This window comes from Telmatherina bonti, assembly GCF_933228915.1.
Source record: "Telmatherina bonti genome assembly, chromosome: 17".
NCBI classification, from domain to species: domain Eukaryota; kingdom Metazoa; phylum Chordata; class Actinopteri; order Atheriniformes; family Telmatherinidae; genus Telmatherina; species Telmatherina bonti.
Genome location: NC_136615.1, coordinates 32662842 through 32679330, shown reverse-complemented (window position 1 = coordinate 32679330; position 16489 = coordinate 32662842). Strand labels below are relative to the sequence as shown.

Sequence of the window (16489 nt, the reverse complement as noted above, 5' to 3'; positions counted from 1 at the left end):
TTACACCTTTCAGTGGTGCAGCTTGAACTATTAATGCTGGCCTGCAGGTTGTCTGTCCGAGATGCTGATACCAAGTCCAACAGCTTCTCTCTTCTGATTCCCAAATTTTAATAAATCTGACCACCGAACAGTTTCTCTTTCATGTCTCTGACTTGATGACAGTCTGTCTCGTTTGTTGTAATATGTTCTTCCATCTACCTCAGCTTTCCACCACTTCCGAGTCCAAAGTCAGACATCATAATTGGGATAGATTCATTGATCATCTCAGATTATTTTTAGGTGTGTATAAAATGATTGGCTCACAGGTTCAAAAAGGTGGTGGAGGATGTCGACGTTTATCTGTTTGTTAGCAACTTCATACCAAAACTCCCGGAGGGATTTTAATGGTGTTTTTCTGAGGATAGGTCTTGGTTAGAGATGTTCAATATTATTGGTTTATCAATATTATCAGCTGATAATCGGAAATTATCAATATCAGCTTTTCCATGTTTAATGTCACAATGTTTTTACACAACATGCACAAATTATAAATCAATCTCTTCAGCTGATTCTCCTCTAGCTTCAACTCAGCTGATTCTGTAGTTTTCCAAATATTTTTGTTTGTTTAGTATAGCTTGGTCCAAAAATATTGGTAATGGTTGATATCGGTATCGCAAATTATGAGTTGGACAACATTCAGTATATTGGATATCAGTAAAGAAAAACAAACAAAAACAATATCACAACATCATTGGTCTTGGTCTAATTTAGACCCCATTAAATGTTAGAAGGGATTTGGATCCAGAATGTTGTGAAGGAACTTCCTCATTGTGAGATCGGACCATTTTAAGTAAATCTGCAAATAACTCCACAATACATGGTGAGGAGATCCAGGAGACGTTCCCAACAGGTTTTCCAAGATATCAAAGATAGATGCATTCTAGATACTACCATCTAGATCAGGAACAACAATCTAGATACCACCATCCAGAATAGGAACAACTTTTCATCACTACAAGAGAACAAACATGCAACAAACACCACAATAAAGCCGACACATTCATTATCAATGGATCTGGAATCTGATGGTGGATCCATATGAGATGAATGTAGGACCAGAACATCAACTAACATCACTAGATGAGCTGCTTGCTGCAGGTCTGACCTCTAACTGTAGTTTCTATTTACGACATTGTTGCTCTAGACATATTTTCTAGAACACTCAGTTTCTCTGACTCTTTTTAGATTGCCGTTTACATCAGAAGTTACTAATTGTTAGCACATTTTTAACAAATAAAAACTCCAGATTTTAAACAAAGTGAACTGAAGACAGCTCTCCCAGCGTTAATTGGGACGGTGAATGTCTGTATAAGTGCGATGAAAAAGCGTTGAGGTATTCATGTCATGTCCTGTCATTAGCCGGGTCCCTGAGGTTCAGAGACATGCAGGCTTTCATGTCTTCTGTCTCAGCCTGGTCAGATAAAATTGTTTCCTGTTTATCTCTGGGAATAAATACCCAGTAACAGGATATGTGAAAAGTGACGATGGTCAGGAGGAGATTATTCCACTGCCAACGTTTCTGTTATCAGATAAAATGTTCAGCAATGTCACAAAGATAACTATTATAAACAAAAACAATTTTCTCCCTGGAAAAAGGGTTTGACGGTGAGCGATGTGGTGGACATATTGCACACACAGTAGGCTGACTGACAGAGACCAACGCTGTGTTGCTGCAAGTGCACGAGGACAGGCATGAGAATTCACCACGGAGCATGCCTGATGACCATGATGCTTTTATTCCTGTTGAAGCAAACTTGATTCCACAGACTTTTGCCTCCTCAGAACGTTTTCATCCTGGATATTGACCTTTTTAAACTTACCTTTTATCTATCAATCTACCCTCAAACCAAGTCATTATCCCAGCTTCATGTCTTGATGTTGATGGCTTAGGTGTTATTTCCCACCATCAATCTGGCCTCATGGTGCATATTTTACACCGGAGGTTCTTAGCTGGTCTGGCTTGGAGACCCCCCCCACCACCCCTTAATGATGAAAATGACCCAAATTGATGAAAATGTTCAACCTTTCCAATTTATTTATTGATTAAAGCTGTGATTGTCCAGAGTTAATGGTGCTTACATGCACAAACATGGAATAAAAAATGCAACAAATGACAAGTGTCTTAAAAACAATCCTCAGAAGTACGAAGCTGTAGCCGAGCACCCTTTTACTGTTCTGGTAAACTAATACTGTCGTTTCAAGAGGCTAAACTCAACTTGAGGTGCAACACTGACATCATGGACTCGGTTCTGGAGGAATAAATTAGAACTGAGGATGTTTTTAGCCCCATATGACAGTTTTCCCTGCTACCCACTAAGAACTGCTCTGCAACTCACTCTTACATCTGGACCGACCAGATGAGAATCACAGTTTTACACCATGGATGTGTTGCATTATGGTTCCCACTGGAGCGTGGGATACCCTGGTTCTTCTAGCTGTCCCCTTTATTCTGCCTTCTGGAAAACCCATGCAATGATTCCAAATAATCCTCCTTGTTTTTGATTTTCTTTCTTTGCCACAACATGGTCATATTTATTCTGCTCTTTTAAGATTTCTGCCAAAAATGACGATAAGCTCGTCCCAGTCTTGTAGGCGGAGCTATGCGGCTTTGTTCCAGCACCTCTCCTCAGGATGTCTCACCTCTCATCTGCCTTCATCATGTCCATCATTATTCCCTTTTAATACCTCTGTTATCCCTTATCTTCATTCTGGCTTCCTTGATTTTGTTTCATCTCAGTGTCGTGATCTGCCCAGCGATCTCCCAGGTATCGCCAGGGTTACTGCTGTGGTGTAGCCTGTTTCTTTGGTATCTATGATGGCTGTGGGATAGTCAGATATGGTGACAGGTCTGCAGTTTAGTGTGTGGCCTACTGGATACAACCTCTTACACTAAGTGTTAATTTCTTTGCCAAAAGGTGACTTTCTTGGTTTTTAATGTGAAAAACACAGGAACTGAAAGCATTATAGGTTTGTTTTCATTTGGGAAAGAAAGGAGGGGCGCACGAGAGGGCGAACTCCCTCTTTAATGAAACCATGCAGCTGTGCTTGTGTGTGTGCATGTGGGAGGACACAGTGGGATAATATCTAATGCTGAAAAGATCACTTCTCTGTTTGCAGCTCTGATAATGAATCCTGTTCAGTGGTGTTTTAAGCCCTGCAGCAGTCTCAGACATCTGTTTCTATGAATGAGGATCTGTTCAGGATGAAAGGAGACAAACACAGAAGGAATGACGGATGTGAGGATGTTGTTCAGCTTTACATCTGCTGCCCCTGCAGTTGTAACACAGTAATAACATTTAAATAGCACAGCAAAGTTTGAAGGTATGCAGAGCCTGAGAAATATGTCTAAGTCACCGTTTTGAGCCGAGTCACCGACTCAGTCAAAGATCTCCAAACAAGGACAATGTTCAAATGGGCCGTATTTAGAAATAACACATCCTGAGTCTCTTTGCTGAGAAAAACAAGTCCAAGAAATATTTGAAGAATCACCAAACTTTTAATATTAAGAAAACATGACTGACTCATGTTGTGTCATATAAATATTAGGAAAAGACAACACAGTAGCCGTAGCATCAGTCTGCAGCTATAATGCCCAAGAAGACAAGTAAAAAGATCAGTAGAAAACAATCAAAATGACAAAAATTTCATAATATACATATATATATATATATATATATATATATATATATATATATATATATATATATATATATATATATATATATATAGCTGCAGACTGATACTATGGCTACTGTGTTGTCTTTTCCTAGTTGAAATTAAGGAAAATGACGAGAAAAAAAAGTTATTTTTTCGTTTACAGAGATCAGCAACATTGAAGAATTGTGAGAATCCCAATTTAAATCAAATCATTTAGTCACATCCCTATATATATATATATATATATATATGTATATAATATGTCAGGTCTAGCTTCAGATCTGGGGTGCCAACTTCTGACCATGTCGGTTTGCCTGGGCAGTTCTTACCGTCGCCATCTTGGCAGCGTCAGGCATGTTGTCACTCTCAGTAAATACAGAATGAGCAAAAAGGTGGAACTGGGATGGGGGCTGGGGATGTGGCCGTGGATGATTGACATCCATCAAACTCTGAGATGCTTCGGAGGCTAAAGCTAACGCATGGCTTTTAGCCGGCTAAAACTGCGGTTGTGCCTTTTTTACCTGTCAATCAACAGGACACGCCCCCAATTATGCCAAATTGCAAGAATACATAACAGTTGTAATGAAGGTAAAACCTGACCTATTAAACATAAAATAGATTTTGAACCAGGCTGTAAACATGTTTATTCCTGCTGTAAACATGTTTATTTCTGCTGTAAACATGTTTATTTCTGCTGTAAACATGTTTATTTCTGCTGTAAACATGTTTATTTCTGCTGTGAAGTTGGTCTTTTTAACATGGGAGTCTATGGGGATTTGCTCTGTTTTGGAGCCCCTAGTGGATGAAGGGAGAACTGCAGGAGGTGACATTTCTGCATCGACTTCACTTTGAACCACCAGAGGTTGCCGCTATCAACCAAATTTTGTTATTAATATTGAATCAGAAAAATGTTGCTGTCTAAAGGTGTGTTTCATAACGATGACAAAGTCAGCTGGTGCTGCCTTGGTTATTATAAGTCCAACTGATGGCTCTTCTCCTGGGTTTGGTTCTGCTGGAAGTTTTCTTCCCTGTTCCAAAGGAGTTTTTCTCTCCGCTGTCGCCCTGTGCATACTCAGGATAGAGGATTGCATTGACACTGCAGTCTGTAGGTTTCCTTTGCTTCTGTTGGAGAATAACATCCCCACAACAAAATTACCATGGTTTCCCAAGTAGACCTCCCGTTTGCAGAGATATAGTCATCCTCTTATTACTGAGCAGAGGTACTGTTTGCTGGTGAGGAATAAATAAAGATGCCACATAGCATAAAGGAACAAAAGCTTCAGGTTTGTTCAGGATTCATGTGTGGAATGATGCAGCTGTCGCTCGACATCTCGAACAGATCACACAACTAGATGTGAACACAATCCTTGCAAAGGCAAGTGCAGGACAACAACATTAGAGAGGTTTTAGTCTGGTCAACAAACTGGGACCACTGGGCTCCAAGTCCCCCAGGTGGTGGACCACAGCTTTTAAATGGTTAAAAGTCTTATAAATTAGATTAATGTTGATCATATTCATATATTATTGGACTGAACTGGAGTGTGTGTGTTTTTGTCCTGTAGTTCCAGCACGCAGGTCCCCCTGTGACATTGTTTATGCATCTGGAAACATCTGGACTCCTGTCAAACAGTTCAAAGTAAAACAGTTTAATGACCAATGTGGTCTCAAAGCGTTTTTCCTATCAAAATGCCAGATTTTAATATATGTCATCCTTTCAAACAACTGAAAACACGGGAAACGTTACCTACAAGCAGCCAGGTAATGTTCTTTCCTCTCATGTTTTACTCCCACAGACGCACTGAGCCAGCGTCTCGCCCTCATTCGTGGCACTCAACGAAGCTCGGCGACGGCGGGCAGCAGTTGGAACAGGGAGCGATGGACACCATGAGCAACGCGTGGCCCTACAGTTACCACGCCAGGTTAGTACACGACGCCACTAACAGCTACTGGTATTCATCTGTTTTTGCTCGGTTAATATTCATTCACCAGTCCCTCATTTCCCTTGGGGTACCGGACCCCCTTGTGCGAGCTGTCCGGTCCCTGTACGACAGGTGTCAGAGCTTGATCCACATTGCCGGTAGTAAGTCGGATTTGTTTCCGGTGAGGGTTGGACTCCGCCAAGGCTGTCCTTCATCACTGATTCTGTCCATAATTTATATGGACAGAATTTCTAGGTGCAGCCGGGGTGTTGAGGGGATCCGGCTTGGTGGCCTCAGGATTGGGTCCCTGCTTTTTGCAGATGACGTGGTCCTGTTGGCTTCATCTGGTCTTGATCTCCAGCTCTCACTTGAGCGATTTGTAGTCAGTCATTTGTAGTGTGAAGCGGCTGGGATGAGAATCAGCACCTCCAAATCTGAGACCATGGTCCTCAGCTGGAATAGGGTGGATTTTCCTCTCCGGGTCGGGAGTCAGGTCCTTCCTTAAGTGGAGGAGTTTAAATATCTCGGGGTCTTGTTCACGAGTGAGGGAAGGATGGAGCGCGAGATCGACAGACGGATCGGTGCGGCGTCTGCAGTAATGCGGACTCTGTGCCGGTCTGTCGTGGTGAAGAAGGAGCTGAGCCAGAAGGCGAAGCTCTTGATTTACCAGTCGATCTACGTTCCTACCCTCACCTATGGTCATGAGCTGTGGGTCGTGACCGAAAGAACGAGCTCGGTCATCCGGGAGGAGATCAGAGTAGAGCCGCTGCTCCTCCGCATCGAGAGGAACCAGTTGAGGTGGCTCGGGCATCTGGTCAGGATGCCTCCTGGACCTCCCTGGTGAGGACGTTCCTCTGGGAGGAGACCCCGGAGAAGACCCAGGACACGCTGGAGGGATTATATCTCTCAGCTGGCCTGGGAACACCTCGGGATCCCCCCCGCAGAGTTGGCAAATAAGTGGTAGAAGATGGATGGACAGTCCCTTATTTAGCTGGTGTAAATAAAAGACTTTTAAAGATGATATGCTGGATATTTTCTAAACATAATGGGAAGCACAGCTAGATATGAAGCCAATGCAAGTTTAACTTGTTATAAATATGGCTGCTTCTTAGTCGCATTGTGACAAACAGAGCTGAGGAATGGAAGTTAGTAGTCAACAAGACTTTGCACCTATTTATGGTTAAACTGATGATTTCTGAAATGTTTGTACAGATGGTTTTGAATTTATAGATGGGACACACAGCAGTATCAACAAGCAGACGCTTTCAGAGCTCTGTGAGACCACAGAGTGCTGACTGTCATGTAGCTCCACGTTGTGCTGACGTCAACGCCGCTGAATATTCCCGTGGCATTTGGAGACTGCAGAAGCAAGAGGTTCTTTGTGAGACTGTCTGATCAAACTGGGATAAGACAGGTTATCGGGTTTAGACGCACTCATTGAGTCAATGCAGCTCAAACGTTGTTGTGAAAGAAAACAAACAATAAGAGCTGATATTCAGGGATGTTTTCACAGGCTGAACTTTTCATTAAAAAGTTAGTTTTTTCTAAAAAGCACCCTGTGTGGTCTTCGTCTTCTTCCAGGCTGGATGTGTTCAGCGATGACGTTGTCATGGTTTTGATTTCTTGTGTCGTTTTAGTTCCGGTTTCCTGTTTTATTTTGTAGTTTTCCTTGTTTAGTTCCTCCATCTCTTGTTTCCTGTTCATTAGCTCACCTGGTTTGATATTTTGATTAATTTCACCTGTTCCCAGTTACTCCCTCCCTTGGTTTATGAATCAGTTGCTGGTTCACTGAGTGTTAGTTTATCCATGGTCTGCCTGAGTTTAGCCTTCTAGATTTCCATTCAGTTAATAAAACATCTGGATTCTGCATCCCGTTCCTGCGTTTGGGTCCACACCTCCACCGAAGCCGTGACAGATATTCTGCATATCCTGGTTGTAACCAGTGTCACTTGTTAACTTATACCCATTCTCCTCTGACAACAGCATGTTTTTATTTTATTTATTTCTGTAAAGTTTATTTACTGCTTTGTTAAATGTAAAGTCTGAACTTTTTAGGTTTCCAACACGGCAGAACTGTCTGACGTCTGTCTGACTCGCTGACAGAAAAGTTCAAAGATCAGTTTGAACTTGAAGTCTACAACAATAACACACACCATACACTTCCTTTACTCAATTTTCTGTTCACTTCTTACACGTTTTGACCAATTTATTTCTAACATGCTGAACACGAGTCAGTAAATATGAATTATTTCCTATATATGAGGGTTTCACTCATGCACAACATGTCAGATGTTGAAACTGATACATTTGCTGAAAATATGAGTTGACTGTGAATCTGATGACTGTGAAAGGTAAAAAGTAGTTCCAGGATGATGTTTACCATCATATAGATTCTTCTAACTAGAGATGTACCGATACCACACTGGTCAAGCCAGTGCAGATGTGTTTGATGACATGCTTCAGACGTGTGCTAAAAGAAATAAATGCCTTGAATGTTAAAATGTGACAATTTTGTTTCACTAAAAGCGAGATCTTTGTTTCAAAACTACACATTTATACTTGTATTAAGGTAAAATGTGCCAAATCAGAATAAAACCTGTTGAAATTGTTCGATCTGTAATGTTATTATATTTGTATTGGTGAGGTAACTTCAGAAAGGATGGGTCATTTATTACAACCTAATGAAATCTGACACAGTTATAACAGCAGTAATAACCATAGTCACAATAATGTTCACATTAACAGATTTGGTATCGGCGGATATTAACATTTCAGATATCGGTATCGGATCAGAACTCCCAACTTCTAACATCTGTCTGGAAACATCTGGGAGGTGAGGAGACCAGCTGGAGATTTTCCCGTTCTGGTCTGATGCAGGATTCCAGCTGCTTCCATGATGCTCCAGATTTTCTGTACTGGTTAAAACATCTGGACTGCAGCAGACCAGTTCTCCTGTTCCACCATCAGGATGTGGTCCAGCATGGTGGAACCTGCAAGGTCTTCCCTGAAAGAGACGTTGTCTGGATGGGAGCAGATGTTTCAGCATTGATGGAGCTTCCCAGATGTGGAAGCTGCCCACGCCATCGGCACTAATGCAACCCCATCCCATCAGAGATGCAGGCTGATAACAAGCTGGATGCTCCCTCTCCTCTTTACAATTTCAACCCTGATAAAATTGCAACATCTTTAAATAATTATTCACAAGTAATGCGGAACTTTTGAAGCAACTGTTGTGCTTTATTGAAAGACACATTAAAGCATCTTTGAAAGTTCTGCATTTAAAGCTTTTTTTTTAGGTTACTTGTTGGAAACTCTTGGAAAAAAGAGGGCATTGTCGACAGAAATTATGTGTTTTCGTTGAGTAAAAACCCTTCAGGAGGGTTTTGTCATGTCAACATGTATCCCTGTTTTTTTTAAGTTTATATTTATAGGTTTGACAACTTGTTAGAAGACCTTTAGACATTTTAGGTGGTTAGAAATGGAGATGCAACACCTGCATTGTGGTGCACCTGCAACACTTCCATGTGTCACCAGCAGCTGTTTGTGTTGCACAGACTGGTGGATTCATGACTGGTGCAGCAAATAAACCCACCTGATGTAAATGTTTTTGTGTTAAAGAGAGAGAGAGAGAGGACAGGGCATTGACGTCTGTGCCCACAACACAGGCATTCCTAAAGCCCCTCCCCCTTGACTCTGAGTCTCCCACAGCAACACGTACCATCCTCCCTCTACATACACACATGTACATGCACACACTCTTGGCTGCTGTGTTGTTGTTGAAGTGTGTGTGAATGCTGCATGAGTGAAGATGGAATTAGGACAAAAAGGACAGAGATGGAAAGCCAAATCCAGCCAAAAGAAAAAACTTAAAGTTACGACAGAGGAGAAGGAAAGAAAAATCCAAACACTGTCCTCTTTCTCCGAGCAGTAATTGCATTGTGTCCGGCTGAAAGACTTGCTGGGTCAAGCTGTGACGTACACACTCATGCATGCACACACATTTACATTCCAGTCAGTTATTCAGAGCGAGGAAGCAGCATGCTCAGCTGCAGAGCAACTGCTTTGCAACCGCAACTGTAAAACACACACTGTCCTCGTCAGGTAAATGCTGTTTCATTCGCCTGTCTGCTGACACAGCGACTGAGCTTCACTGGAAAATGACGATGACACCCTGAGTCTGAAAGACCTCCAACAAAGTGACCAGAAACGACTTGCAGGCTGATCTGGTCAGCTTGTTTTCTTCTCAGCTCCTAAAAAATCTGGAAAAAGACTCAAATGATTCACATCTGAGTCTGTCTAAATTCTTGTTTCAGACCAGAAGAAGTTTTGTGTTGGAAATAATCAATCATTAACAGTCAATAAAACCCGTTCCAGTGGCTGAACGCTGCTGGCAGGAAAGGCACGCCTGTACTTACTTACTGTACTTACTTACACACAGCTTATTTAAAAAATCTTCTGTCTGAACATACTCTGATTCTATTCTATTCTATTCTATTCTATTCTATTCTATTCTATTCTATTCTACAGTAATTCAGCAAACGCTTTTCTCCAAAGCGACTTACATCTGAGTGAGAACAACACAAGCAAGAAATCAAACAATAAGGGACATCATAGAGGGGTGTGACTGATGCAGGTCCAGTTGGAAGCCTAGTAGTGCTGGAGGCACTTTTTTTATTTTGTTGCTGTTTATTTATTTATTCATTTATTTATTATCTTTTTTTTTGTTTTGTTTTGTTTTTATTTTTGAGTTCTCACTGTAAATGTGAATAATTTTCCATGTTCTTTTCTGTTCTTTGTTTTATTTATTTTTATTTTATTTATTTATTTATTATCATATTATTATTATTCATATTATTATTCATATTATTGTTATTATTATTTTATTTTATTATTAATATTATTTATATTTCTCCTTACTCTCATCGTAAATGTGAATAATTTTACATGTTCTTCTCTGGACAGTAAGTTCCAGAAGCCTCATATCAGTCCCTGGCAAAAACCAGCCTTGTTGAGTAGTCTGGTTCTGACGTTGATGTCTGGTTGCAAAGCTTCCTAACAGACTCAGAGAAGATTTTCACCATCTTGGTGCAGACATTGCACGATCTCGGCTGCCTTCAGACGTAGTCTGGTCGGTCCTTTTTGCACACGTCTGCTTTGTTGCTTTTGTCATTTTCTTCTGAACTCAAAGGTAGCGACTTGCACTCCTCCACCACCTCCACAATTTTAAACATGGTTTCTACGGAACTGTCCTGACTTTTCACTCGACCAACATGTACGTGCAAATTAGTAGAAATACTCATGGAAGATCTGTAATTTCAATGATTTCTAAGAAGAGCTAGTTTAGCTTAGCTAACTCACCTTAGCATTGTTATAGTGCAGCTGTTAGCCTGCAGCTGTTAGTGTTAATGCTAACTTAATTTTATTTTTTTCTATCTCTTAGTGCTTCCACAACTGACCTGTCTGGTGGGTTTGACTCTGGTGGGGGCTACCTGAGGAAGAGTCCGGACCAGTACAGTTCTAGAGGCAGCATGGAGAGCCTGGACCCTCCCCATTCCTCCCAGCTTCACTCCGTAGCTCAGCACCAGCATTCACTGGGTCAACACGGCCACACCGGAGCCCACCCTGCTTACTCCTCCTGCCACCAGCTGTCCTCTGCCAGGTTCATACAAAATAAACTCACCTAAACTTTTACTGTTTGGGATGTACAGAGAAACGTTTACATTCAGAAAACACTCGGAGAGCGCAAACCTCCGCTAAGGCGCTAAATAGTTCCTGGATCCAAACGGTGATCCGGATCACCACCAAAATTAAATTGGTTCTTCCTTTTCACATTCCCAACAACTTTCATAAAAATCCATCCATAACTCATTAATCTTGAACACAAAGAGATAAACGCCGTTAAAAACACAACCTCCTTGGCAGAGGTAACAATGCTAACAGATTTATTATGCTAATAAATCTGTTAGCATTGTTTAACAGACATACTGAAGGGCTTTGAAAGTGATCCGCCTACATATAAACTAGCAAAGAACCACAATTTCCAAATAATGAAGAAAATGAGTGGATTTTGTTTTACGTTCCAGGTCCTCGAACAGTATTGACCACCTGCACAGCAAACGGGACTCTGCCTACTCTTCCTTCTCCACCAGCTCCAGCATCCCAGAGTACCTCGCATCTACCCCTACATTCAGTCCAGAGCGCTCCTACTCGTTGGAAACTGTCCATCAAAGAGGAGGCGGAAGTGCAGAGATGCTTGAGGCAGACATGCGTTACGTCCGGACGGTTTACGACGCCCAGCAGGGCTACTCACAAGAGCATGAGCTAAGCGCTACCTCCGCCGCAATGCTAAGCAGCAGCGACTCCAGAGGGGGGACAAGATCAGGACTAAGCAGAGATCTTCAAGGTAAAGTCTTGATTTCACCCCCCAAAAAAACAGGGATTAGCATTTTTATTCATGACACTTATCTGTCTTTATACTGTAGGTTCGGTCGTCTGTTACCGTGGCAGCACCAGTGGCAGCAGCGGTAATGGTGCCCCAGCTTCAAACAGACACAGCGTGGGCCCCATTTGGGGCCCGACAGCCAGTCACAGCTCCTATGAGAGCCTGAAGGGGGCACCGGCTCTACCGAGACGGAGCGACAGCTACGCCGCCATCAGAAACCACGAGAGACCAAACTCCTGGTCCAGTCTGGAGCACGCTCGGTCGCTGCGGTGAGTAGCGGCTCAAACTGAACTCTGGTTTTCACCCAGAAATGTAGTTTCTTGTGCGAATAAAGTTTATTATGTCTAATTTTATCCAACCGGAAACTTCTCAGGTCTCTGCAGAAAGGTTCTGGGCATCACTCCAGCGGCCCCGTGTCTTTAGGTACTGGTTATACTTACTGGAATCAATCCAAACCAGAATGATCAATACGCATAACCATCTCATGGCGTCTAATACTTTGGTTCCAGCAAAAGGTTCGTACGGTGCAGACGGTCACCTCCACACTGTGATAGAGAAGAGTCCAGAGAGCAGTCCAACCACAAAACCACGACAGGGTGGAGGGTTTCCTCAGGCCGCTTCCCCGTCTGGACCCTCCTCAGGGCCTGCAGGTCCCACCTCCCAATCCAGTCGCCTCATCCTTCCTACTGGCATGTACCCTGTTCCCCAGCCTGAGCCACACTACGCGCAGATGCCCACCGCCAGTCCAGGTCCAGGTGCTTCTGGAGTCTACCCGGCCCTGGCCAAAGAGAGCGGCCGACCGCAGCTCCAGGCTGTCGGTGGGAGGGATGAAGGAGTGTCAGACGAATGGAGAGAAGAAAGGCTGTGTGCTACAGAGAATATCCACCAAACTACAACGTCTCCGCCATACCTACGCTCCTCTTCTTCAGCAGCTTCGTCACAACTAAGGACTCGGGTCCATGATGCAGACAGGTGATTTTTTTACCAGTAAAATGACTAATTTTCCTTGTTATATCTCAGTCACAAGACCGCCTTTCTAATGCTAACTCAGTTTTATGCTTTTCATTAGACATCAGCAGCAGGAGTATAAACCTGGACCGTGTAGACCACATATGAAAGCTACTGGAGGGGAGTCTCAGGACCAGACTGGGGCCCAAAGGCCATCTAATCACCAGCTTCCTTACAGTCAGAACTTCCATCAGGATCAGAACCAGGACTTTAGCTTAACTCATGTCCGCTCAGGCCCAGACATGGCAACGCCGTCCTCCATGGACACACTTGTCCAGTTCAGGGGAGACAGAAGCAGGTACAGTAAGGAGAAGTGGTCACCAGCTTGGGTTTATGTTTAGGTTTATTGTTTTGTCTTCCTGCTTCTTTCCATCCAGATCAGTGGACAAGAGCAGCGTTCATCCAGAGCCAACGGTGTCCAGACTCGCCCAGGGACAGGTGCCATCCCCCCATATCGCTGCTTATCCGCAGGCTCCACCCACCTCCACCTCGCAGCCTTCTTCTCGTCATTTCAGCGACTCAGCAGTGACTCAGTTCCAGCACTGGAACCACAAAGACCCGGACAAAGACAGAGATCACCCCCTGACCCGCCTAGAGATCGCCCTCGCCGAAGTCCAGCGATGCGCCAGCCCTGACAGTGTTTTCTCTGGTGGTAGCCATGACAACGGGGGTCTTAGCGATGGTGGCCAAGGGTCTGCCCGGAGTCTCTCCGTTTTGGAGAAAGTCAGTCGTTTTGAGCGTCGGGAACGTGGCGGAAAACAACGCAGCCAGAGCACCACCAGCAGCAGCCCCCACAACAAAGCGACTCATCTGCGGGTGACAGATAATCCATCACTTTAACGAGACAGTGTCTTGTCTTTATATGCAAACCCAACTCCAAAGACTGTGCGAGAGACAAAATCTAATAAAAATTTATTCTTATTGGGTTTTTATTGGATATTTTTATTGGATTTTTTATCCAACAAAAAAAAAATGTTCACATTTAATTCCCGATAGAAAATATCCGACAACATATCCGATGTTGCAACTGAGACATTTCACCATTTCATGAAACACATGAGCTCATTTTGACTTTGATGGCAGAAAAAACAAATTAAACAAGTTGCAACAAGGCGATGTTTGGCATGTTTACCTGCACACAGAGATTCGTCACGATTCCCTGAATATGGTGAAATTTTAGTTTTAATCGTTCCACAATTTTTAGACCCAGTTTGTCTCAGATTGGTGAGGCTCCATCTTTCCATCTCATTTTACACCCAGTCATGTTACTGGCTGGCTGTTAGTTAACCTAATTAGGACTCAAATGCTCCTCCGGTTGACTTTTATTTGTGTAAATTACATTTCCAGCCTTTCGTTGCTCCTGTTCCAACTTTTTACAGATGTTTTGCTGCATTAGATCCAAAATGAGCTGATCTGCTTTCCACAAAATGGTAAAATGTCTCAGTTGTTTATGTTCTGTTGGGGAAAAACATGGTATTTTATACATTTTAAACCACTTTTTGGGAGTTGGGGTTGTTGAAAATTAGGACATTCATTTGTTTTTTGACAGAATCACTGAGTTGCATTTTCCTTACTTTGAATCAGATGGGTGATAAAGGTCACGGTGCCCCCTGTGGAGCGGAGGACCTGAGAAATATGCTGGAGAGGAGCAACAAAGGGACCAAAGCCCACAGGACGATGAGCTACAGAGGAGGCAGCAGCGATTACATGAAATACAGGTAAAAACACTGCATGTGCCTGAAAATGCGAAAGATCGTGGATGATTCTGGAGGCTGCAGGTGTAAATTTTCTCCTTCGCTGATTTGTTTGCGGTACAGGATCCCTGTAGATCCCAGTTCAGCTCTCCAGAGAAGCCGCAGCAGCTTCCAGCTGGATGGCTCAAAGGAAGGAGACCCCAGCAAAGACCTCTTCACCAGGCAGGACATCCACGAGAAGATGGAGCCTCTGCAGGACTTGTCTAGCAGGTGAGAGCTCTCAGGACCTGTCGGATCAGGGTCCTCCAGCATGTCGGCGTTTTATCCCAATGCTGGAAACTGGTCTCTAATCAGATCTTACAGGGAATCCCTGAAAGATGTTGAGTCTAATGTCTTTTGGTCCAATTCCTTCAGACGGAAAGACCTCAGCTCCCCTGTCAGCTCCCAACCTCCTCCTGCCAACAGCCAACAACCTCCACCCGTCCCTGCCAAGTACCATTCACTGGAGAAGAAAGGCCCAAAAACCATGCCTAAACCGCTGGGCGTTGTCATCGCACCACAACCACAGGTCACTTCCCCGCACACTCCGAAAGAGAGGCATGTGGTCAGTCCTGATGTTCGAGGTCCCAGCCCGCCTGCTCTCCCCAGCGTTCCTCCAGTTGGACCTCCACATCTGACCAGAATCTGTGGCCGTAAGCGTCTGACAGCAGACCAGAAGAAACGTTCGTACTCAGAGCCAGATAACATGAACGAGGTCGGGGTTTCAGATGCTGAGACCGTCGCCCTCTTCCGGCGTGGAGGAGGTAAAAATCTTTACAATTCCTCGAAATTAATATAAGCAGGTGATGACAGGACTTTGAAACTCATAGTCTTGTTTCAGTTCTGGATGTCCCCGCTTTAATCGGTGGCTTTTATCAACTGTCAGAAACTAGCGTAGCAGACCGGCGGAAGATGTTTGAGCTTGCAGCGAGTCGCGCTGGAGGCGGAGCCCCTCAGAGCGCCATGTCGAGGCCTGACCTGCGACAAGTTCGGCATGAAGCTCTCATGGAGTATGTAGAAAGAAAAAGAGGAGTTAGGCGAGAAGACACTGGACAGAGGAGTGGATCAAGACCTCGCAGTGCTTATATACAGCCTGAACACAGCAGCTACACAGGTGAGTGACAGGATTTATCAATCTGGGGATCCTGACGGGGTCCCAAGATCATTTCAGGTGTCCCCAAATAATTGTAAATTAAAAAAATGTGGATTTATCTGATCAATTTGGGAATTTAATTACGTCATCTGTAACCAAAAAAGTTGATGATCATCGGGAGCACATGTAAAGGCAGACAAGCTGGAACAAGAAAATTGTGAATCACAAAGACACAAAGAAAAAACATGAACATAAATGTTACTACTGGCGGTTAAACCCACAGGACAGCGCTGTAACAGCAGGTTAGTAAGCGTGACCCTAACCCTCACCCTAACACCAGCAATGGGATTTACACCATAAACTGTATATAAAAGATGGGCGGAGCCTCCGTGACGTCACCTGTAGATTTTTGAAGAGCTGAAGTGAAGCTCATTGGCCGGTTGCCACCGTCGCCATCTTGGTATCGTCATAGGCGTCATCGTCTCCAGAAAATACATAAATGGGAAAAGAGGTGGAGCTGAGAGGGAGACTGTGAGCGTAGGGGTAGATGATTGACATCTAGCGAACACTGACCTGCCTGTAGCTCAGAGCTAACCGA

The 16489-nt window shown here is 43.6% G+C and overlaps 1 protein-coding gene across 1 annotated transcript in view; it reads left to right on the top strand.

Moving 5' to 3' along the window:
• shroom3 (shroom family member 3) overlaps nucleotides 1–16489 on the top strand; it is a gene marked incomplete at its 5' end in the record, with an annotated part of 88069 nt that overhangs the window by 51006 nt on the left and 20574 nt on the right. Inside the window, 12 exons of the mRNA XM_079256400.1 lie at nucleotides 5490–5615; nucleotides 11056–11274; nucleotides 11699–12018; nucleotides 12098–12326; nucleotides 12431–12480; nucleotides 12567–13029; nucleotides 13127–13363; nucleotides 13443–13881; nucleotides 14650–14783; nucleotides 14883–15029; nucleotides 15174–15562; nucleotides 15685–15912. Coding sequence (XP_079112526.1) covers nucleotides 5490–5615; nucleotides 11056–11274; nucleotides 11699–12018; nucleotides 12098–12326; nucleotides 12431–12480; nucleotides 12567–13029; nucleotides 13127–13363; nucleotides 13443–13881; nucleotides 14650–14783; nucleotides 14883–15029; nucleotides 15174–15562; nucleotides 15685–15912 — 2981 coding nt within the window. The remainder of the gene's footprint in view (nucleotides 1–5489; nucleotides 5616–11055; nucleotides 11275–11698; nucleotides 12019–12097; nucleotides 12327–12430; nucleotides 12481–12566; nucleotides 13030–13126; nucleotides 13364–13442; nucleotides 13882–14649; nucleotides 14784–14882; nucleotides 15030–15173; nucleotides 15563–15684; nucleotides 15913–16489) is intronic.